Genomic DNA, 25,234 nt, shown 5'->3' with positions numbered 1-25,234 from the left:
ACGTGCCCAGGTACAGGATGATGTTGTTGCGGTTCATTATGTGCCTTCAGATTTGCAGTTGGCGGATTTCTTTACGAAGGCACAGACTCGAGCGCAGCATGATTTCTTACTCTCCAAACTCAGTGTTGTGGATCCACCATGAGTTTGAGGGGGGGTGTTAGATGTATATATCTGTCTATTGTAATTTCCCCATATGTTAGGAGGCTTTCTGCATATGTGCACCTGTACATGTACTATATATTGTGGCCTTTGGCCCCCTGATAATACAACACGCATATTCCTCTAACAACTATGACCTGTGTATGTTTCTTTATAATTCACTCCCCACTATTAATCTTGTATGGATATTTGTTAGATCTGAAGGGCACTGCCTGCTCCATCTCCCGCAAGGAGACTCAACGCTAAATCTCCCCAAGGCGTGCAATGAAGTATGTGTTCTCATTCACCTGGTAGGATTTTTATTTTTCATCTCCTGTAACACTCCGATAATGGTAGTTTTAACTACTAACTACCTTTATTTTTCATCTCATGTAAATTAATAGATATTTCTTCGCTCCTGTCAGTACCCCGTGAAATATATGTTGGCTTTGCATTATTTTCCCTGTTTCCTTCCCAAGGTTTACATTGAGTAATATTTTTTCTTTATCCCATTCCGGGCATCCGTAGTTTACATTTGCGTGCCCAATGTTGTAGTTAGAATTACAGTTCTAGACACCAAAGTCTCACCATGTGCTTGATTCTTAGGTTGATGTAGTTGTGAACATTGTTTGTACTTCTGCGATGGTCCAGTTGTATTTTATGTACCCATGGTCATGGATTGGTGAGGAGAGGAACAAGGACCACAAGTTTACTACGGGAAATAAAAGGTTCCTATCATTTTAAGAACTTACTAACATTCGCTACTTTCTATGTGTACCTTCCGTTGCTGCCATGACAAGCATAAGGAACACAAGTTTATGACCCGATCAATTAATCTTAAACTAATGTTCTTGTGTACTTTATGACTTTTATTACTTCCTTGGCTGCCAATGATAAACTACCAAAAACATGTTTTGGAGAAGTTCGTTAATTCACTTATTCTAGCATAAATGGTAATTTATTTACGGGATTCTCTTCATCAATCTTTATTGTACAAATTATAATTAGTAGTTGAGATATTGAGCTGTGCAATCTGTAATGAGTAAATTTCATTTTTTTCCTTGCCATTGACTGGCAGCATAACTGAAGTAAGATAATCCTCGCACTATGCTAAATAACAGACATGTGAATGCTAGACTTTTGCTTATTTGGTAAATGCAACATGATTTTTTATATGAACATGATTTGTTTTTCTGTACTTATATGGCATCATGCAAAATGCAGGTTCTTTCCTTATCTTGGTCCGATTGATGTATGCATATACGATAGTGCCCATAAATGTTTTGAGCTAGCTCAGTTTGTATTGCTTTTGTATGGCTGCAGTTCGGGAAAATCATGTTCCCATCGCTTCTGCTATTCGCGGTTTGGCGCACAAAATTTTATTGTGGCTTCCAGGTATAAAATAGTTCCAACTACTTTTCCAAAAAAATAAAGGATATGTATTTTTTAAAAGTAGTGATGATACTACAATGTTTGTTAAATATGATCTAGCTTTATTTTCCTCATTAGGAATCGCATGGCTCTTTTTGCCACGAAAACATGAAACGCAAAAATCGATAATAGGGGAAAATAAAGCTATCATTCATTCCATACTCCTACTAATTCATGTACTAAAATATCAGAAGGCATATAATTACACTACATACAAGCATGTTTTACTCATCATTCCCCTCTGAAGAAGATCTGCATGTTCTCCCCAGCTGGAGCTTCATGTGCAAGCACGTGTTGTATTTTCATTTCATTTCTATCTTACAATTACCAATGGCATTCGTTATTCTTCAAAAGATGTTTTATCCAACTGGTGCCGTTACTCACAATTATATGCTTATTTCATTGTTTGTATGAGGTTAAGCACGTCATACAAGGAAAGGAAGATCTAATGAAAGGATTTGCACCTCAACAAGATGATGGAAGTGTAGAACAATGAAAGGAACTTGTAGTTAATAACACATGTACCGTGGCGTATTGTTTGTTCAAACTGCTACATAACCAATTAAAAAAATCCTTCGTTAGCCTATAGCCATCTGGCATCTGTAATATTCGTGGAAAAGACATTTAATTTTTTTTTATTACCGACGACCACAACCAGTGACATGCATCTCTTTTTCCTGTCACTAGTATACACATAGTAGTGACGGGCACTTCGCCTGTCACTAGTAACCTTATACCAGTGACTAGTCATTAGTGACAGGCGATGTGCCTATCACTAATGGGCCTTTTGAGCCTGTCACTGATAGCCTATTCTGCAGTAGTGGCAAGGCACCATTATTTTTACTTTATGCTTAATGCTCCTATCCCAAGTTTTTACTTTACAAGCTTTTCTAAATTTTGTTTATCAAAGTTTACTTTTTGATTCATGATTCACTTGGTTTAGATATAGAGTAGAACAAGAGCATCAAAGTTAGCCTAGAGCAAGAAAAGCTAGTTAGCACCCCTCATGACTAGTTGCTATTGCTAAATAAATAAAATTGATTACTCTAGATGGGAACTTGTGAAATGAAATGACTTTGAAAACCTTGGAATGATGATTCATGCTATTGAAAGATTTTGAAGGACTTGGGAATGACTTGGTGAATTTTACAAAAACTGATGGTTGGATTCGGATGCGATACCATTCCAATTTGAAAGTACCCCCACAATACCCAATATGGGTAAGGGCTTAACTAGAAATTTATGTGCTTTAGTATGGGTTCCCTCTGAACAAGCGTCATCGGGGTTAGGCCGAAGGCTGCCTCTACAACAAACAAAACGATGCGATATGACGTGGAATGAGGTGAATGTCCGGCCCAAGCCCTGTGCAGCTTCCCGGTTGATCATGCGGTTTTCACCGGAGGCCAAGCTCATGGGGAGAGGTGCTTATACTAGAGTATGTAAGTGAAAGGTTATGGTTGGTAGTCCGCATACGGAGTATGATAAATCAGTGGCCGCTTAACCCTGACGGATTATTGCAAATGTTGTGGCACAAGTGTACGACCTCTGCAGAGTGTAGAACTATTCGAATAGCCGTGTCCACGGTTATGGACGGTTGGAAAGGCCATACTGTTCCGTCATCAGAACTTTTCTAAAAATATGAATGGTGACTTGTGGTTTGAATTGAAAGGTGACTTTGATTTTGAATCACACCAGAGTTGTGGGAATGACACTAATGTTCCCACTTGAGTTAGTTTAGCAAATGAAGAGTCTTTTCTAAATGTTTATGAAATAAACTTGGCTTTATGCAAATAAACCTAGAGCTTAGTATCCCCTTACTAAAATTGATAGTGCTTACACTAGTATTAGTTTGCGAGTACTTTAAAAAGTACTCATGGCTTTGTCCCTGGCTATTCAAATGGCCAGACTATGAAGGTGAACAGACGATGACGAGGAAGATGGACGACAGGACGCCTACGACAACTAGGACCGCTCACGACGTCAAGCGTTGTCCTGTGGATTAGATAGCCACTACTACTTCGCTTTCGCTATTTGTGATGTTCGTTGATCAATAGATCAACTACTATTGTAATATTGGATCATGTGATCTACCTTTGTAAGACGATTATGTGTTGTAATAAATGATGACTCTATGATATTCAACTATTATGTCTCGCAACAACAATATTCCTGGGATTGCGATGTACGGCATAATAGGCATCTGGACTTAAAAATCCGGGTGTTGACAGAAACCATGCAAGAAAACATTACTGACATGAACATACCGAAGGGTCCAGCCACGTGAGACTGTAAGAGACAGTACTAAACAAATTGTGGCAAGCTTCACAATCGGACTGAAAGTATCACCATAATCGATCACATGCTGCTGTGTGAAACCACAAACTACCAGGGTGCCTTGTGCTTGTCAATGGATCCGTCTTGCTACCAGAAATATTGACTAGAAGCGCCACGCGATGTAACGTGGGAGCAGCAAAGAACGCGCGGCGTCAGGGATCATACCGCACTAAATTTAAATGTATCTAGTCAATAAATAGCGTCTAGAGAGATTCAAATTTGGACAAAGTTAAGACATGTTTCATGGGACAGAAGGAGTATCATCTAAGCTAGTCCATTAAAATTTGGTGAATTTGTGAAATGGGCAGGTGGTACAGGAGCCATCATGATTACAACGATTAATCATCAGAAAAATTATTAGAAGGCTATCAATACAAGAAGTAACAGAGGGAAAAAAGACACAAAATGGGAGAGAAAGCAGGCTTTACTACACAAGTATTTAAGGGTCATTTACTTTTTGGTAAAAACAAGTGATGTTGTTACCTAAAGGTTGAATTCCGTTATTCACTACAGACTTGCAGCTTGTTGAGGGCCCAAAGGAAAGTGTGCAGAGACAAAGCTAAGGAATGGCTTCCACGTGCAATGCTACAACTGAGGTAGGCCATCAACAGGACTGGGATAGGACACTGTTCAGCAAGTTGGGTGTGTTGCATCAATTAATACCGTCCCTTTCACACCTAATCAAAATGATAACAACATGCGCAGAAGCACAATCATAATTTTTTTGTAGCAAGCTTAAGAGTCTAGAGGGTAAACAAAGGAACCATGGACTAACCATGGTAGCTTTGTAACAAATATGTAAATCTTTCTTTTATTAATATATATATGAGCAGTAGGGAGCCTCCTCGATGTAGTTTTTTCAAAAAAAAAAAAAGACAAACACATAAATCCAAATAAGTCAGTTCATCATCCGCCAAATGAAGTCTATTGATAACTCGAACATGCTGGCTAAATTTCCTTAAACATGCCCATGGCAGGGCATAGTGATATCTCGCTACAGCTTTTTCTACTTTCCTTAGTACTACATATGAAATATGTTAGAGGATGTATCAAACAATCACTTTTTCACAAAAAAGTTGTCTTTTTTGTATCATTTCCATATGGTAACCAAATCTTACATCAGCCTCTACAGAGCTCCTCTTGGTTTTAACCAAAATTCAGTTTCTAGCTAGCAACTAAGAAGTGAGCCTAGCTCACTTGGTTAGAGAAGTGGATGTACAACCCAGCTATCGAGGTTCAAGTCTCCAGGGACCTGAATTTGGGTTCTTATTATTTAAAAATAAAATTACTGTATAGGGGCTTCCCCTACCATATTCCTTTAAAAAAAAACTAAGTACAAAGAGAAAATTGTTGGGTGAGTTCCATTGATGGCGCCATGCAGCTAGCATTGTAGTTGTGGCAGTGCCCAGCAATGGAGCTCAAGAACGCCATTTCGACCTCCTTAGAGGCCTCTCTCCTGACCAAGCACAAGACGTAGTCCATCACCCTGGAGTCACAGGGTAGCATGATCCTGCTTTTGTTGCCACCACTCGTGAAGCCAAACTCCTCCTCGGACATCCTCAAGAGCTCAGCGATGACCATGGTTCCGAGGTACACTAGAGGGACCTCGAATCGTTCCCCATCAGCGGTGTACACCACGCAGTGGCCCTCATCGGCAACCACAGATGACGCTGCACTGCAGCATTCATCGTCGTCCATGTCCGAGGCCCGCCGCCGGCGGGCACCAGCTCCGGACACCAACATCCGCCGGCACTTCTTGGCCAGGCTCGAGCAAGTTTCTTTGGATGGATCATGGCTGAGTCCGACGTGTTTCTGGCTGGATAAATGCCACTTTAGCTCAGTAAGTCCGAAGGTGTGTTGTAGATTGAGATGTTGCTTGGAGATGAGATGAAGAGCTTTTTGTTGAGTAGGCCACTGATTTATAGTGGTAGTAGAAGGAAGAGAGGGCTCAAGGCAGTGCATATGGGTGTAGGTTGTGTGTAGCTATCACCAAGCGCGGTGGGCGGGAGAGGCCATCGAGTACTCGGCATGCAATGTTGTTGTAACTAGTTGCGGACATTGTGATGAATGATTTTGATGAGATTGTCAAGCACCATCCATATCTAAAAGAGCTTCATGGGTTCCTCGTGCCATTTTGTCGAGCAAACCGATCACCATGGTTGTGCAGGCAAGACGCCATGCCCAAGCTATGGTGAGTGCCGAACACTTGGCCCCAACGAACCTGATCCAGATCACATCACCGCACCTCCAAAACCGCGGCACCGCACGTACCATACCCATGGCATTGTCTCCTTCCCAACCATCAAGACTACACTGCTAGTATCTATAGTCTCCAACAAGTGGCCAACTGATGGCCCTAGAGAAATCAAATCAAGATCACGTTGCTTGCCCCCGCATTCTTGCTTGAGTTCATGGCTCTGTACCTTGCCAACTTGTCATGATAGATTAATCAGCTGCACCTACACAACATGATGTTTCTCCCCCTTCTCATCTATAAATCTATCAGCTTAGCACGATCATCAGTTCATCCACAAGCCACCCACAACAACACCTAGCCGGGTACTACCACCTGAGACAAAAGTTCCCCTCAATTTTGAGCCAACAAAGAAGGTGCGCAAACCATGGTCCAAGAGGCTTGCCCAACTGGCAAAAAAGTGGCAGCGGATGGCAGCCATGGGGAGGAAGAGGATCACAGAGACTACAACGGCGAAAAGAGCCGCCAAGGAGAGCTGTGCGACAACCTCAGTAGCGGTTAAGGGACACTGTGTGGTGTACACCTCTGAAGGGGAAAGGTTCGAGGTACCAGTGTCATACCTAGGCACCGCGGTCTTCGGCGAGCTCCTGAAGATGTCTCAGGAGGAGTTCGGGTTCGGAGGCGGCGACGATGGCCGCATCATTCTGCCCTGTGACGCCACGGTCATGGAATACTCCATGTGCTTGCTCAGGAGAGACGCCTCCACGGAAGTAGTGAACGCATTCCTGAGCTCCATTGCAAGGCCATGCAGCTTTGATGGCGGTGTGGTGGCACCATGCATAGGGCTTAACCTGCTTGTGGCGGTTTGTTAACTTCTGAATAATGGCAGCTAGCTAGGATCCTTGTTCTAGGCACCATTTTTGTTCGATGCAAGATGTAAATATGAAGTTAGTAGATCAGAAATGGAACAACAATCTTTTGATTAAATTTGTAATCTTTCTGGTCAGGCAAAGTGTGCAGTTCAATTTGCATTTCATAGCAGGTACTTAGTGAAAAAGCTTCAGTAATGCAGCTATATACGTGTGTTAACAAATTGAGTCAATGGGTACAGTTTGAAACTAAAAAACAATATGTGCTGTTATTTAAAAAAAAAGCTATACAACTATGAGTCCTGCACATATTTTACGGATGGTCCACTATATTGGCCACTACTTGAAACAGGTCAGTATCGAAGCAAAATGTTCACCAAGCCCACATTACTTTTTAGTTTCGAAGTGACCACACACACATTACTTCCTGAGACAAAAGTTCCCCTGAACTTTGAGCAAACAAAGAAAGTGCAGCTTGCATGCTTATTCTGGCGAGAATATATATTGTTAACAACTTACAAGCAGTAGACTAGAAATACAGGAAATATTTGTGTTGCAATTCCCAAACCTTTCTGATGAAGAAAAAGTGCAGTTCTACTGTTTTTTTGAGAGTCCATATGCAGTGACAAATCTTCAGTAGCGTAGCTACATTGTGTGCAAAGAAATTCAGTCAAGACTTACACTTTCAAACTAAAATTAATGATTTATGCACATGTTTTTTTCTAGAGAGATGAAACATGAGCTATCCTTGCAGACCAATTAAGAGAAAGCAGATTAGGAGTGATACATCCAATTATGCACGTCCAATGAGTTCTACAGATTTTAGTAGCTTAGACTTAGGAGCAAAACTTCCTTTAAATAACACGGTAAGTTCAAGTGGACATCTGCAGAATTCTATTTTTATGACAAATTACCAATATATACTTGAACCCTCCTATCTAAACATGTACAGCTTCGGAAAGAAAATCCACTACTTCTATGAGAGACATACCTTTCGAGAGAGTTTTTTTTATTGCTAACTTAAACTTGAATGGTGGAAGCAACAACAGCAGGCTTTCATATCGTGCATAGAAAAGAGTAGCATCCTAAAGCTCTTATCTTTATGATCCTAAAGCTGTCAAAGTTCAGAAGCAGACTGGCATACATGTTCTCTATACAAAATTCAAAACCATAAAGGAATACAGAAAGCTAGATGCTCCTGAACAAGCCCAGAATAAGGAACAATGGAGTCGTCTTTCAGAGAGGTCTCCATTTCAAAAAAAAAGAACCATACTCACTGTTGGCTATATGGTCATGTCTAAGAAGACAAACTATAACTCTGCAACACATTAAACATGCATTTAAACACAACATACTTCACCAGGAATCTGCTTCAGTTTGGACACAAAGGTGGAACAGATTAATTGTGACACCCCTGATCGTCAGTTCCAGCCGGCAATCTACTTTTAAGATAAGAAGAATGTATGATTCCAAGGAATTCAAATCTAATGCTAGAACCAAATTTAACATGTTGTCTACATATGTGCATAGGGTTTGGAAATCAGAACCAAAAGGATCACATAAAGCTTGATAATTAAGAATGCTGAGCATACCCAGGAGGAATGTGTCATGACGTTCTTGGAGAGGGGTTTTCTTTTCTGAGTTATTTTTTTGTTGTGATTAAATATTTCCTCTTATTTAAGAAGGTCAACTACAACGCGGAATTTCACATTGCAATACAGTACATGAACTGGAACAAACAGTCAACACGTTAACACATCAGGTTCAGCATGCAAATGTGCTAGATCTACCACTTCTTCTTTTTTCGAAATGGGGTGTGCCCCGGCATCTGCATCGGTTGATGCACACAGCCTTTTATTAAAAGTACTAAATATTCAGAGTTTACAAATCCAAAGATCAACAAGGATCAATACAAAAATCAACGATCGAAACAAAGAAAAAAGTATGCTAAACAGATTCCGCATCATAATCTCCTAACAGACCGCCAAGTAGCCTGGTAGAAAATATCCTGGGCAACCATTCGAAGTCGGTTGCATCCAGAAACCATGTACTCCCGCTGATCCTCCAGGAGCAAGAAACGCCAAAGCTGGATCCAGTGAACCATAGTGTGAATAACCTGCAAAAAAATAGTAGAATCCTTTTTGTTAAAGAAAATATCATTTCTGCAATTCCAAATTGACCAACATAAAGCTGAAACACCAATGCGAATTCTAGCTTTATCAGTTTTGTCAGTTCCATTTAGCCAATTCTCAAACAAATTTGTGACATTGGATGGAGGTGGAATGTTATATGCAGCAAAGACCACCCGCCAAATCAGCCTAGCAAAAGGGCAGAAATAAACAAATGTTCCACTGATTCGTCGGCGTCACGTAAAAGAGCATTTCGTGTTTCCATTCCAATTTTGCTTTACTAGATTATCACGGGTTGAAAGGACTTTCTTACTAAGGAACCACATAAATATTTTAATTTTTAGTGGGATTTTTATCTTCCAAAGATACTTACGGAGATATCTTGTATGACCATTAATCATATCGCCATACATATATTTAACAGAAAACTTCCCTGAGACCGTTAGACCCCAAACAAACCTATCTTGGTCATCATTTAGATTTATCTCCATTAACTGCTGACATAGGTGAACCCATTGATCCCAATTATTGCCAATCAGCCTTCTCCGAAAACCAATATCTAACGGAGTCGAACTCATAACAGTCGCCACCGTATCATGTTTACGGTGGACAATATTATATAATTGGGGATACTTAGATGCAAGGGTCTGCTCACCTAACCAAATGTCCTCCCAAAAATGCACACCTTCTCCTGAACCAACTTCAAATTTACCTCTGCTAAAAAACTCCCCTTTAACTTTCATTAGGCCCTTCCAGAAAGGTGAATCAGTAGGTTTAATTTCAACTTCAGCCAAAGTTTTCTGAGAGAGGTACTTGTTTTTCAAAATTTGTTGCCATAACCCATCTTCAGAAAGGAGCTTATATAGCCATTTGCTAAGCAGGCAAGAATTTTTAATCTCCAGTACTTCAATTCCCAGACCACCTTGGTCTTTGGGTCTGCAAATTAAGTTCCACTTAGTTAACCGATACTTCTTTTTATTTTCCTTACATTTCCAAAAAACCGTGAACGGAAAAACTCTAATATTTTTCTTACCCCTTTAGGTAAATCAAAGAAAGATAGCATAAACATCGGTAAACTAGTAAGGACTGAGTTAATCAATACAAGGCGATCCCCATATGATAACATCTTTCCAACCCAACACCCCAGCTTTTTCTCAAAACGACTCTCAACTGGGCTCCATTCAGAATTTTTCAACTTTCTATAATGAATTGGAATACCCAAGTATCTGAAAGGCAAAGAACCAGACTCGCAACCAAAAAGTTGTTTGTACTATTCCTCGTCTTCCTTAGCTTTTCCAAAGCAGAAAATCTCACTCTTGTGAAAATTATTTTTTAGTCCGGACAATTCTTCAAAGAAACGCAAAATAAGTTTCATATTGACGGCCTTTTCAAAGTCATGTTCCATAAAAAGTATCGTATCATCAGCATACTGCAGTATAGAGATTCCACCCTCAACTAAATGAGGAATAAGACTTCCTATCTGTCCATCCTCCTTCGCCCTTGCTATTAGGATGGCCAACATATCTGCAATAATGTTGAATAATAACGGTGACAGTGGATCTCTGAAAAATTGTCTAAGACCCTTTCTAGTTTGAAAGTAGTGACCAATGTCATCATTGACTCTGATCCCTACACTTCCAGCTCTGAAAAATTGTTCGATAAGGTGACACCATTTAGGATCAAAACCTTTCATGCGCATGACTTGTTGAAGAAAAGGCCATTTTACCTTATCATAAGCCTTCTCAAAATCAATTTTAAATATCACTCCATCCATTTTCTTCCGATGAAGTTCGTGAATTGTTTCATGTAAGACCACTACTCCTTCTAGAATATGTCGTCCTGGCATGAATGCCGACTGTGTAGGACTAATCACTGTTTCGGCAACAGTATTAGCTCTAATAGTAGCGACTTTCGTGAAAATTTTAAAACTAACATTGAGAAGACAAATTGGTCTATATTGCTGGATTTGTACCGCATTCTCCTTTTTAGGCAATAGGGTAATAACACCAAAATTCAGTTTGAACAACTGTAGTTCCCCTGAATGCAGTTGATAGAACATTGGCATTAAATCACCTTTGATAACTTCCCAGAAGGTTTGGTAAAACTCAGCTGGAAAACCATCGGGTCCTGGAGATTTATTTAACTCCATCTGAAAAATAGCATCCTTGACTTCCTTCTATGTGAATTCAGCAACAAGGATATTATTCTCCTCTTGGGTTAATTGCGGTATATCTTGTGTGTATTCCTCACTCAATGTGAGGGTAGAAGTAGCTGGCTCCCAAACAACTTCTTATAAAATTCCGTAATGTATACTTGCAAGTTTTCATCACCCACTATGGTTCCATCCTCTTGTTCTAGTTGGAATATTTTTTCCTTCGGTGTTTTCCATTTGCAATTAAGTGGAAATATTTAGTATTGCTCCCCCCTTCTTGAATATGTTTTACCTTGGCCCTTTGTGCCCATTTTGACTCATCATCTCTGCGAAGTTTTGTTAAATCGTATTTGCCTTTCGTAACTTAGTTCTTTCATTTTCATTTAGGGGAATTGACTCAGCTTTCAAGTCTAATTCATCTATCAATGAAAGTAACTTTTCTTTTGTTGCTTGTATTGACCACTTAAATATTTTGCCCAACCTTTAAGAAAACGTCTAAGGTGTCTTATTTTGTTCTGCCATATGGCAATAGGAGTATTTCCACGATTCTCAGCCTCCCATTCAGCTTTCACTATGTCATAGAAGTTTGCATGTTTCAACCATGAAGTTTCAAAAGAAAAGTGCGCTTTATTACCAATATGAGCATGATTACCCGAATCAATTAACAAAGGAGCATGGTCTGATCCAGTCCTTGTCAGAGCTCTCACAGTAACTAGAGGAAATTTTTGTTCCCACTCTACTGTCGAAAGAATACGGTCAAGCTTCTCATACGTTGGGTTTTCCTTCCGATTAGCCCAAGTGAATTATCTACCTGAGAGAGCAATCTCTCGCAAGTTAAGACTCTCAATAATGGCAGTAAATACGAAAGCCAATGTGGCTTGAAATTATCATTATTTTTATCCTCTTTTCTTCGCAAAACATTGAAATCCCCACCAATTAGAGAGGGGATTGAACCTGAATCACCCATCCTAGCAAGTTCAGCAAGAAATTCAGCTTTACGAGTATCTTGAGAAGCACCATAAACTGGCACTAATACCCATTCAAATCATCATGTTTACATTTAACATGTAGTTTGACGCAAAAATCTCCTGTCTCAACTGTACCAACTTGTAACGACACATTATTTACTCCGACAAGGATCCCTCCAGGCGTCCCATGCGGTGGAAGGCAGTACCAAGAGAAATCTAGCCCATTCGCCAAGTTTTTAAGAAGGGGTATTGAAAAGTTAGATTTTCCCGTCTCCAGTAAGGCGATAAAATCTAGCTTTTCCTCCCTTAGTTGTTCCTTGACAAACAAGTGTTTCGCAACATCACCAAACCATTCGAGTTCCAAAATAAACCTTTTAGTGAACTCATTTTAACCTGAACCTTTGTTTTTGAATCTAGCACTCCTTATAACCCCTGACAAATCAAAATCTTTCTTCTTTTAGGTTTTCTTAAGATTAATTATTGGCATTAACAAATCATCCTGCTCCAAAAAATCTTGTGCCTCCTCTATTATCAAATCTCCAGTAAGACTTGAGAATTTAGAGGTTAGCAACCTATTATGTCCTTCTTCCTTATCTAGATGATCCTCAACATTTTTCTTTAACATAACTAGAGTTCGGTTAACATCAACTTCTTTAATAGAATCTACTACTTTTAAAGCTTCCTTTTTATTTTTCCCCAAAGAAATACTTAGACGACTCGCCTTAACCAAGATATCATCAGTAGATAAAGAAGCAAGCGAAGGTTTAGATTTCCCATTACCTGGAGAAGAAATGTCGTGTCTGAAATTGATGTTCTGCATAGCCCTTTCCATCTGCGTAGCATCTGCATTTGGCTGAGCATGGATCCTTTCACTCACCCTAACAGACAAGGGCGGAGGTGCAATCCCCCCAAAAGCCACCACATCACTCATCGCGGAACTCATCCTTGTTCTTCCTTGATGATCTATTACAGTGTTTTGTGTAGTACCTGAAAATTGTCTCGTTACCACTGTTGGTGAAGGAAAATTTTGCAAGTCAACAGCAATGCCAATACCTTTATTTTCCTTGGAAGCAACATGAGGTGTCACATGTTGCATTGGCGTAGAAGATCCAGCCCAAACAACACTAGAAAGCTGCACCGGCATCCAAGCATTGCCGCTGCTGGGTCCCGCCTGCGTCCTCTGCACAGACTACCAGGCGCAGTGCCGACCAGGTGGTGTCGGGCTCGCTGCTGGGCGTGCAGCCCCGAATACAGGGGTGCCATCTGGCGGAGTGTCCCCTGGAGCAGTCGCAGCTCCTGCCGTGGCCGACCGCGTCAGGGCACCAGACGGAGAGGCCGCGCGCACTGACTGAGGCGACAACACAGCAGACGGGGGCGCATCAGCCAGTGGCTCAGTGCCACTTGTGCGCTGCCTGCACGGCGACCCATGCGCCAGCACGCCAGACGGAAAGGGAGCCCGCGCGCACGAGAATCGAGGCGACAGCGCGGCAGGCGGGGGCGCATCGGCCAATGGCGCGGTGCCACTTGTGCTCTGCCTGCCCAGTGGCAGCGCAGAGCCTGTCAGCCCGACCAGCTCCAAGCCCGAGGCTTCTGGAAGCCTGGTCTTCTCCGATCCCAAGGCTGGATCAACATTAAAAGAAGCAAAATCTCTGTCTTTTATTGCAGTATCATGAAATAACAAATGTGTATCAATAAAATTGTAATTTTCAGCAGAATTTAGATATGTAAATGAATCCTGTTGTACAGTATGATCAGATAGTAAAATGTTAGCATGAATACCATTGCTCAACATACCCATATTAAGAGAACCAACCGAATTTGGATCATCAACATGATGTTGAATTTGATGACCAACAACCCCTGTAGTATTGTTAGTCTTCTTTCCATTACTCTTCAGACTATTCCCATTGCCTTGCAACTCAATATTCTTTGCCCTCTCAATATCCATGTCGTTTGCAGAATCCATATCATCTTCATTAGCCTCATCATTGCCTCCTCCACCATTATTATCTCCATTATCTGCCAAACCATTGCCATCTAGTTGAGTAACCGCAACTGGTTCCACCTCAAAGCTAAGCTTAAAAAAACCTCTTTGGGTGAAAACATCAGTATTCTCAGGAATAAGAGTATGATCTAAACATCCTATTCTCAGCCTCAACTCCTTATTCTTTCTAGTATGAACCATATCCAATTCTTTGGTCTTGCCAAAAAAGAGTGCCCACCACCCATAAGGCTAAGAAGTCAGTCCTCACATCCGCTGGAATCCCTCTCACCCGCAGCCAAACCTCAGGCAGCATATACACAGGATCCTCTAAAGCTGACCAGTCCTCAAAAACAAGATCAGATGCTCTGTCAGGAACTGGGTAAGTGCGGAAAGTCTTCATCCCTGAGCTTCAGACTTATTAGGGAATTTGACTCTGAACACATTGTTCTGAAAATTATATATCTCCCATTAAAAATTCTCCACTGGTACAATCCTCCTCAAACATTCTGTAATCTCTGGAATAGACATAGGGTCCCCTTCAACAGTCAACTTTACCAACTTTAGATTGTCAACCTTTGGTTTATATGCCCCCCTGTAGGCACCTCAAAGACCATGAGTTGTTCGATCGCATACCCATACATGGTGACAGATGGTTTAGGGGTCTGAAGAAGTGGACATGCACTCGAAATGTGATTAGTAGACTCGCATATATCACAAACAGGTGCAGTACATGTATCAATTTGGTGTCCCGGTTGCTTGCAACGAAAACAAGGATTCTTGTCAACCTTTTTTGCCTTCTTAGCCGGGTTTGGGACATCAGCTTTAGGCATTGCATCCACCTGAGTATGCGGAACACCGGCTGCAACTGTTTGAGGTTGCTGCCCCACAGGAGGTCCTGCCGATGCCATAGTACCCAAAGCCAACAAAGCTACTCCTTCAGCCCCTCCCTTCTGAGCTGCTGTCGCCAGTACCGCAACAACCCCCTGTACAGCCTCTTTAAGCAAGTCGGGATTAATACCAGCCAACGCTGCACCATTCTGTGCCCCTGCATCATTATTTCCACCTCCACTATTGCGATAATGATTATAACTTGATCTATTGCCATTGTACCCATAGCGATAATTCCCATTGAAATTGTTGCCATAATGCCTAGGACGATACTGCAAATTACCTCCATTGCGCTGAAAGTTGTTGTTGTTTGAACCTCTGTTGAACTGACCGAAGTCTGCACCAAAGTCCTCCGTCGCGGTCCCGCTGGACTCACCCGTGACGAAGGAAGACTGGCGTACAGGGCCATTGCCTGGGCCAGCAAAACCAGCGCCACATCCAAGGCCAGAAGGGAAGCCTTGGTGCCCGCCAAAACCATTGCCATGGCCAGGGAAGCTTACGCCACGACCAGGACCGTGGTGCCCGCCGCGGTCGCCGCGGTCACCACGCCCTCTTCCCGACCCGATTCCACGCGTAGGACCATATCCGCCGCCACCATTGTTCATCGTGAGAGCAGAGTCGCGTCGGCCGCCCGCACGCTCGCAGCCGTCACACACCAAGTTAGCGCGAGCCCACCAAAACCCTAACCTCTTACGCCACGCACGCCCAGCAGCGATGTTGGCGTTGTTAGGAATTTTTTGAGGCTGCACTCGGACTATTTGGGCCGTGACACGTCTTGCCTCAAGTCGATCAACATTGCGCGAACACGGTCGGCCTGGAACACCCTCTGTGTTCCAGAATCGTCTGTGCGTTTGCTCTTACTGCAGGAATCACATGCTGGAGGTTTGATGGGTCACTTTGGGCGTGAGAAGACGCTACTCATGCTCGCTGATCACTTTTATTAGCCAAAGATGAGGCGGGATGTGGACAGGTATGTGAAGAGGTGCATTACTTGCAACAAGTCCAAGTCCAAGCTGAAGCCTCACGGTTTGTATACTCCTTTAGAGGTACCTACTACACCATGGGAGGATATAAGTATGGATTTTGTGTTGGGTTTGCCGCGTACTAAGAGAGGCCATGATTCTATATTTGTGGTAGTGGACAGATTTTCTAAGATGTCACACTTTATTGCCTGCCACAAGAGCGACGATGCGTCGCATATTGCTAATCTGTTTTTCAGTGAGGTTGTACGTCTACATGGAGTCCCGAAGACTATTGTTTCTGATCGTGACGTGAAGTTTATGAGCTACTTATGGAAGACGCTGTGGAGAAAGCTGGGGACGAAGCTACTGTTCAGTACTACTTGTCATCCCCAAACAGATGGCCAAACTGAAGTGGTGAATAGAACATTGTCACAACTGTTGAGATCCATGATCAAGAAGAACCTGAAGGAGTGGGAAGAGTGTTTGCCGCATGTGGAGTTTGCTTACAACAGGGCGGTACATTCTACCACGGAGCTGTGTCCTTTTGAGGCGGTGTATGGTTTCAAACCCATTACTCCACTTGACTTGTTGCCTTTGCCCATACATGAGAGATTTAATATGGAGGCATCCAAGAGGGCAGATTTTGTACGGAAGATACATATGAAGAATAAAGAGTTGATAGAGAAGAAAGGCAAGAGCAATGCTGCAAGGATGAACAAGAAGCGCAAGGAAATATTGTTCAAGCCTGGTGATATGGTCTGGGTACATTTTCGCAAGGATAGGTTCCCAAAGCTGCGGAAGTCCAAGTTGCTTCCTCGTGGTGCTGGTCCTGACAAAGTGCTTGCCAAGATCAATGATAATGCATACTCGATAGATCTTCCACTTGATGAGTTTGGTGTCAGTAATTCTTTCAATGTTGCTGATTTGACACCATATGACGGAGAAGACCTTGGAGTGTCGAGGTCGACGCCTTTTGAAGGGGGGGAGATGATGAGGACATCAATACCACACTACTACCTCCGTCATTACCAAATGAAGATGAAGCTGCTTTGAAGCTCAAGTCCAATGAAGTTCGGATTGAACCTATTACAAGGTCTCGTGCGAAGCTATTTAAACAACAGGTGAACTTGTTCCTAAACGATACTTTGATTGATGAGAACTTTATAATGCCTAAGTCATGTTACTTATGTATCATCAGGTATGAAGAGGAGACAAGCATCGCACGAGGAGGAGAGGAGCAGCTGGACGTGAAGATGGACGTGGAGCTGGACATGGAGCTGGACATGAAGATATCTCATGGACGCGCGAGGGAGGAGCGGGAGGCATGCGCGAGAGGAGAAGACAAAGTCCAGGCCGACCCAGCACCCGGCCAGACCGGCCGGCGCGCCCGGTCCCTGGCCCGGTCCGACCGGGCGGCACGCTGGATCCAGCCCGACTCCAACCGGACGACACGCTTATGCCAACCGGGAGGGTTACTGCGCGACACTTCGCCCGCCCGGTCAGCACCCGGTCCCTGGCCCGGTTTGAACCGGCCAGCCCGGTCCCAGGCCCGGTCGACCGGCCCCCAGACCGGCCGTGTCCGAGTCTGTCTCGACCAGATCTATTCTGGGTCGGTTATTTTCGTACTTTTTTGACCTGAGGTCGTCCCGGACGCCTATATATGTGCCCAGGACGCCCCCAAAGTTGCTTTAGACCACGTTTAAGATAAACCCTAGTTCTTAGTTGTTTGCTCTGCAAAGCTATTGAATTCCCTACAACACATTGCTTGATATTATGTAGATCTGAAAGTCTTGTGTAATCTGCTGTTCCATTGGGAATTAGACGGTTGCAACTTACCGCTTCGTGGTCGGCGGCTACGTGCGCAAGTGTGTGGAGTTGCGAATATCTTGCAGGGTTGAGAGCTGTTGCATTGGCGATAGGGACCAATCGAGAGATCTCGTTGCGTCATACAAGTTATCTCCCACTTCATCAAGTTACCTCCACTGCAATCACCCCGTGATCATCATCACCACCGTTGCTTACTGAGAAGATTGGGCCTCTCATCAGGACATCACCGACAACGTCGCCAATGACTCCGATCTGCGGCACGTCGTCCACGCCATGGCACGTGTAGCGCTGTCGTCGGTCTGATCAACCGACCCCGCGCACGTCTCCGCCAAGCACGTCCCCGAGCACGCGCCTACCTTCGATTGAGCATCGGGCTGCCGTTGCGTCGCCCCTTCGGGCCGCAGCGCCGCCGCCTTTGGTCCACGCTACCGGCCTCCGACGTGCCTTCCGAGGTGTGTACGTCGCTGCTGGTCTCCCGCCGCTGCACCGACTCGCGCCATGCAGCTACACTCGCCCCTCGGGTCGTGGCGTCGCTGCATGCAGTCACCTTCGCCGTCCCCCGCGCATCGACGTCCGAGGCCACCTCAGTGCCGCCCCTTCGGCACGGGTTGCCTCCGTCCGTGCATGGTCTTCGTCACGCCGCCGGGTCTTCCTCGCCTACTTCGTGTACCGCCGTCGTGCTTCCACCCCAGGTCGCCGCTGGGCTCGCCAACCACTCCAGGTCGCGCTGAGCTCACCGACCACCGCAAGGCTCGTATAGGCGTCCAACATGACCACCCCAGGTCACCGCTGGGTTAGCCGCTTTCTACGTCTTCGTACACTACAACTTTGCCGCCAGCGTCCTCGCCTCTTTCCCAACTATGCCACCTGCTCCTCTACTCCGACACCCGTCGTCGAGACCTCCTCTGCTAGTCTACTCCGACATGGCGCGCACTTTGTAATGTTCCCTACCCCCGCACGCCCGATACTGGCAACACCGGTACGTGCCTTCGTCCCCGACGCGTCCCCGAGCCTGGCAAGCTCGGACCGGTGCCTCGTCTTCATCGGCTTCGACGATGTCTTCATCGGCATCGCCTCTACGACTGCCTCGGCCGCGTCACCGCCGAGTTCTTCTATGCGTACTCGGTTCTGGCAAAACCAGAGTATGCCTTCATCCCGACGTGTGCCTGGTTCTGGCAAAACTATGGTGGCACTTCATCCTCGACGGCTCAGACTGCATCGACTTCGGTATCGACCATCTCCACGACTGCCTCGGCGCGTCTCCGTCACTCTCCTCGCACACCACCTCGCCTGCGGCTACATCGACACCGGCACCCGACAACAACATCGACCACGGCAATCCCTCGCGCGGCTCCCTCGACCAAGGTTGCAGCACCCACACTCTCGGCTACCTCGACATCGGCACAATGGGCTATCACCTCGCATGAGCACCTCGGCTTCGTCTACAGTCCAAGCATCCGCGACGCGACATCGTCCACGATGCTCACGCTACGACTGCGGGGGAGTGTCAGTCAGTTGGTTCCTACCTTCGGCTTCTCTCCAGTCTAACCGTCCGCGACGTTAGTGTTGTTTACGTCACTACCGCTACGACTGCTGGGGAGTGTTAGAGATATATTTGGTATATGTGTATTTGGTAGTATATGATTTGTAATCATCTCCTGCCTTATCTCTAGGATAGCCTTCTTGGCTCCCAAGACTTGTACCTATATATATATTCGCCCGAGAGGCCCTAACAGTCACAATTTTTTTTTGTATCTTTTGTATAATTAGTTAACAGTATAATGGAACCACCTAGGAGCCTCCACAGCGTTTTGAGGTTCTTAACCGTCCGATCCAATATTTGAACGGTGCAGATCTCCCGACGTAACCAAAACGTCGCTTGGACGAGTTTCCGTCGCTGGTTCACGTTAAGTGGGCCGACCCACCATTATAGGGCTGCTACTCCGCAGATAGAGTTGGACGTGCTCCGATTAATTGGGCCAACCTACTATTCAACCCATTACACAGGCCTGGTAAGTATGGACTGGAATTTCGTGCGTGCAATTGGCCGCTTCTCACCTCTCCCATTCGGCGACAGCACCTTTGCGCCGCCACTAGCACGATGGCCTCCATGATCCGCTCTCGATCTCGGCATAGGGAGGAACCTCGGTGCGCCGCCCGCTAATGTTGATGCTGCAGGAGCGAACCCTAGCGTTCCTCGGAACGCTACTTCGAGCGGCGGCGGCGGCGGTGGCGGCGACCAACCAGCTTGTCCGGCGCCCGGCGGCGGCTCCACCCCTTCCATCATGTATCCTCGATCTCGCTGAGTTCAAGGGTATTTCTGTGAAAGACTCCTAACCATGATCCCTGTACAGATTAGATGATTGTGATGTTCCTCTGTACTCCGAACTTCATATATCTCTCCCCTCCAAATCCCTTTTCTTATCTGCGATTTCTGTTTATGTTGTTGATTACATTTCTAGGACGGATAATCTCAACGGAGGTTGGCGTTCCTAAATTGTTTTGCCGGTGCCTGATGAACATCTCGGGAGGATGTAGCCAGAACAATTGCTATACTTTTGGCATGTTTGGTGACTTTAAACCTCATTCCCGAAGGTGAGATCTCAGGGATTGGATTGTGTTATAATGGCCCAGCTAAGAAGTTTGATTAATTCGGAAGATTGCGAAGTTGCATGTCCATTTTCCTTGTTAAATTGGAATAAACCCTTTGATATTTAGCAACACCGTGTCTACTTTTTGTAAGCTAAATTTGACCTTTTTATTGTCTATTTGATCTAATGCTGCTCCCGGTTAAAATATTATCTGACATCCAATTTTGTTCAGGTGTATGTCATGTCTCTGTACACTAAAAATTCATGATATATTTTAACAGCTAGGCCATGGAAATAATAAGTGTTGGTGCCATTATCTAGGATGTTCAAGCTATTGGATGAGCTCGCTGTTGACACAACAAGGTTATGTTTTAAATTTCAAAGCCAATCTTCATGTATCTGTCATCTGCTCTTTACCTCTTGTTGGGTACACTTATTCTGTGATGCTACATCTGCAGGACTTAATGTTTTCTCAGTTGGTGATTTTCGTCGAAGCTGGCAGATTTTTCGCAGAACTCAGGCTGCAACTTTTGTCAGCCAGTAATACCAAACGTGAACTAGAGAAGGTAGAACAGGAAACTCATTTACTGGCGCAGCTAGCATGTAATCAATGGTGTCAAATGACATCAATAATATTTTTGTGATTCTCCTAAGAAATAGAAAAAGAATCTCTTAAGTAATGGCACCAGTGAATATAGAAGACTCTTGCTTCAACATTGTACTGGCATGAGGTATTCTGTATCAGTTGAAGGTTAATTGTACTTAGCTACATCCGATTCCATGTGACATTTAAAATTTAATGAAAATAGACTATTACAAAATTCAGTTGACTATATTTCAGAATTGAAATTAAGAATTGTCCGATCGGTCTGGTTAAGGTAGGTAACTTCATATTTCTCCGCTTTAAGCTTCAAATCATACGTTATTCTAGAATTACCTTTACACATTCTTAAGTGGACTACATCATCAAATTGCCTTCTTTGTAATTCGAAATAAGATCCTTTGTGGTTCAGGTGCCACACTTGAATTACCTTTTTGACATACAAATTTGACCCAGGTTTGTTTTTCTTTTCCTGTCATTTTTTTCTATTGTATATTTGCATAAAAAATGTTGGATGAATTTATCTCTAAAGTACACTGCTAAATGGACCATCATTTGTATATATTCATGTGACCGTTTCAACTTTAACTTTGAGGGTATCTGATGTGTAGTAAATATGAATTGTTCATGAAACTGACATTTACCGGGGCATCATGATCCCATCTTATACATGGTTATTGTTTCCATTCAGCTATCAATATCAGGTTCCTGTGCATATAATTAAAATTTGAAGTTATTTACATCCTTATCTTTTAACCGTTTGCTTCAGAAGTTCAGCTTTTGACATGTGCTGAGATCAAACCTCTTGCATGCTCCTGGCAAGAGAAAGGATACCCAGGACACCAAAGCAGGGCAGTACACAGAAGAATAGTAAACCTTCGCTGCAAGTATTAGCCTACTACAACCTCAGCTCCTAAATATAAAACGTTTTTGGAGTTCAAACTGAACTCCCTAAACGTCTCATATTTAGAAATGGAGGGATAAATATAAAATGATTTTGGAGTTCAAACTGAACCCCCAAAATGTCTTATATTTACGAATGGAGGGAGTACTATGCTTAATATCTGATTGTTTTTCTACCTCCGAAATATTCAGATATTAGTCTAGCTTCATATTTTAGGCACCTTAACAAATATAATTATCTAGAGCTTCATATTTGAGTCATTCTAATCCAAGACAATCATATTTTTTAAATGTATATGTGCAGTGTGAATTCTGGCAAATATAAATATCATTCTTCTATTATTATGGACGGGTGTGGAAACCGCGCCTTTATGTTATTTTTCAGGGCCACACTATAAAACCAATGCTAGAACTTAACATTGGTCTCTAATTTCTGGACTCTAGAAGTTTCTTTATGATATTATTTATTGTAAATTACCTTTACCACTTCTAATTTCCGTAATACTCTAGAAGTTTTTTGAACAAAGAAGGAATAACCCATCTTGGTAATACAACTCATCAACTCAATTTCAGAAATATGTACCTTTGGGTTATGGGGAGCGGCGTTTTGGCTCCCGGGAGCATTTGCTGCCGGTTTTTTCGAAAAATTAAAACAAATCGAAAACTTGTCAAAAAATTCCGGAAAAAATCATGCATGTACCTGACCATGGCACGCACCACCGTGTAAAATTTCGTTGCAAAATGTCATTGTATGCGCCCTGGACAAAAATGACAAATTTCTGACATGAAATGAGATCCAAAAATATGAATCTCAGATCTGGAAATTTGTCATTTTTGCCCAGGACGCATACGATGACATTTCGCAGCGACATTTCACAAGGTGGTGCGTGCCATGGTCAGGTACGTGCATGATTTTTGTCAGAATTTTTTGAAAAGTTTTGAAAAACAAAATTTGCAACCCAAAAATCCGGGAGCAAATGCTCCCGGGAGCCAAGATGAATTTCCGTGGGTTATGCAACTATATTCTCAATACACACTATCATTGGTTATGCTCGTGCCATCTATAAATATGTACCCTTCCACTTAATGGCACAAGTTAACACCTTTTTTTTATTTGATCCATATGCCAATATTTTTTGACCCATTTTGTTTGTACTGAATACCATCACGCTTAGCCTCTTTTGTTGGTGTTACATTTTTTTTTGCTCATTGCATGTTAATAAGGCTTGCGTGCGACGAGCAGAAAAAGGAGTGCCATGGTTTTAGTGATAAGAAACTTGCTTCATCTCATTTAGGTGAATGACAATGGTGATTGTTAGCATGCCTCCATGTTTTCTATATGATTTGTATATCATTCAAACAATGGAAGAAGGGTATTATTTCAGAATGCAACGAAACATTGAAGGATTCTATTTCTTGTGTTCTAGGTACACTTAACAACACACAAGCATCTTTGCCCTGCTTTCAAGCAATTTACATATACACATACATGATTAGTACTTTTATAAGCACTTCCTTTGCCATCAATATATTTTTTATTATGTCATTTTGAAATGTGTTATTTTGAGATACTCATGTATTCAATTTTTATGTTATACACTATTCTAGATTTTAAGTTCCACCACAATATGTACACATTTTATTTATTTGTACTATTAGCTTGTTGCTTCGAGATGAGATGAAGAACTTTGTGTTGAGCAGGCCACTGATTTATAGTAGTAGTAGAAGGAAGAGATGGCTCAGGGTAGCGCATATGGGTGTAGGTTGAGTGTAGCTATCAGCAAGAGCGGTGGGCAGGAGACAAGGTCATGAGTGCTCGGCATGCAATGTTGTTGTAACTAGCTGCAGACATTGTGATGAATGATTTTGATGAGATTGTCAAGTACCATCCATATCTGAAATGTGCTTGTGGCTAGAGCCCCATGGGGTCCTCGTGCCATTTTGTCAGCAAACCGATCACCACGGTTGTGCAGGCAAGATGCCATGCCCAAGCTATGGTGAGTGCCAAACACTTGGCCCCAGCAGAACCTGATCCAGATCACATCACCGCACCTCCAAAACTGTGGCACCGCATGTACGCCCATGGCATTGTCTCCTGCCCAACCATCAAGACTACACTGCTAGTATCTACAGTCTCCAACAAGTGGGCAACTGATGGCCCCAGAGAAATCAAATCAAGATCACGTTGCTTGCCCATGAATTCTTGCAGCATTGCATGTTCTGAGTTCATGGCTTTGTCCCTTGCCAACTTTTCATGATAGATTAATCAGCTGCACCTACACAGCATGATGCTTCTCCCCCTTCTCATCTATAAATCTATCTTCTTAGTACCATCGTCAGTTCATCCACAAGCCAACCACTACAACACCTAGCCGAGTACTACCACCTGAGACAAAAGTTCCCCTGAACTTTGAGCCAACAAAGAAAGATAAGCAAACCATGGTCAGTGCCAAGAGGCTCGCCCAACTGGCAAAGAAGTGGCAGCGGATGGCGTCCATGGGGAGGAAGAGGATCACACAGACTACAACGGCGAAAAGAGTCGCCAAGGAGAGCTGCGCGACGACCTCAGTAGCGGTGAAGGGACACTGTGTGGTGTACACCTCTGAAGGGGAAAGGTTCGAGGTGCCAGTGTCATACCTAGGCACCGCGGTCTTCGGCGAGCTCCTGAGGATGTCTCAGGAGGAGTTCGGGTTCGGGGGCGGTGACGATGGCCGCATCACTCTGCCCTCTGAAGCCACGGTCATGGAATATGCCATGTGCTTGCTCAGGAGAGATGCCTCTAGGGAAGTAGTGAAGGCATTCCTAAGCTCCATTGCATGGCCGTGCAGCTTTGATGGCGGTGTGGTGGCACCATGCATAGGGCTTAACCTGCATGTGGCGGTTTGTTAACTTCTGAATAATGGCAGCTAGATAGGATCCTTGTTCTAGGCACCATTTTTGTTCAATTCAAGATGTAAATATGAAGTTAGTAGATCAGAAATGGAACAACAATCTGTTGATGAAATTTGCAACCTTTCTGGTCAGGCAAAGTGTGCAGTTCAACTTTTTGTATTTCATAGCCGGTACTTAGTGAAAAAGCTTCAGTAATGCAGCTATAGTTGTGTGTTAACAAATTGAGTCAATGGTACAGTTTTTCTCGAAATGGGGAATAAGACCCCGGCTTCTGCATCATGATGATGCACACGGTCTTTTATTAATAAAAATTATGAGTACATAGAAAATAATATGTGCTGCTATTTTAAAAACTAAACAACTATGAGTCC

At 43.4% G+C, this 25,234-nt stretch overlaps 1 protein-coding gene and 1 pseudogene across 1 annotated transcript; one reads left to right on the top strand and one right to left on the bottom strand.

Moving 5' to 3' along the window:
- Window positions 1-5,232: 5,232 nt before the first annotated feature.
- LOC124651562 lies at window positions 5,233-5,696 on the bottom strand (annotated as a pseudogene).
- Window positions 5,697-24,410: 18,714 nt separating this feature from the next.
- Window positions 24,411-24,860, top strand: LOC124657535 (auxin-responsive protein SAUR36-like). Its single transcript, XM_047196072.1, has one exon. It carries the CDS (start codon window positions 24,411-24,413, stop codon window positions 24,858-24,860), a length of 450 nt encoding a protein of 149 aa, XP_047052028.1.
- Window positions 24,861-25,234: the final 374 nt, after the last annotated feature.

Source organism: Lolium rigidum, chromosome 5 (genome assembly GCF_022539505.1).
Source record: "Lolium rigidum isolate FL_2022 chromosome 5, APGP_CSIRO_Lrig_0.1, whole genome shotgun sequence".
In the NCBI taxonomy this organism is placed as follows: domain Eukaryota; kingdom Viridiplantae; phylum Streptophyta; class Magnoliopsida; order Poales; family Poaceae; genus Lolium; species Lolium rigidum.
This window is presented reverse-complemented; position numbering and strand designations above follow the sequence as displayed.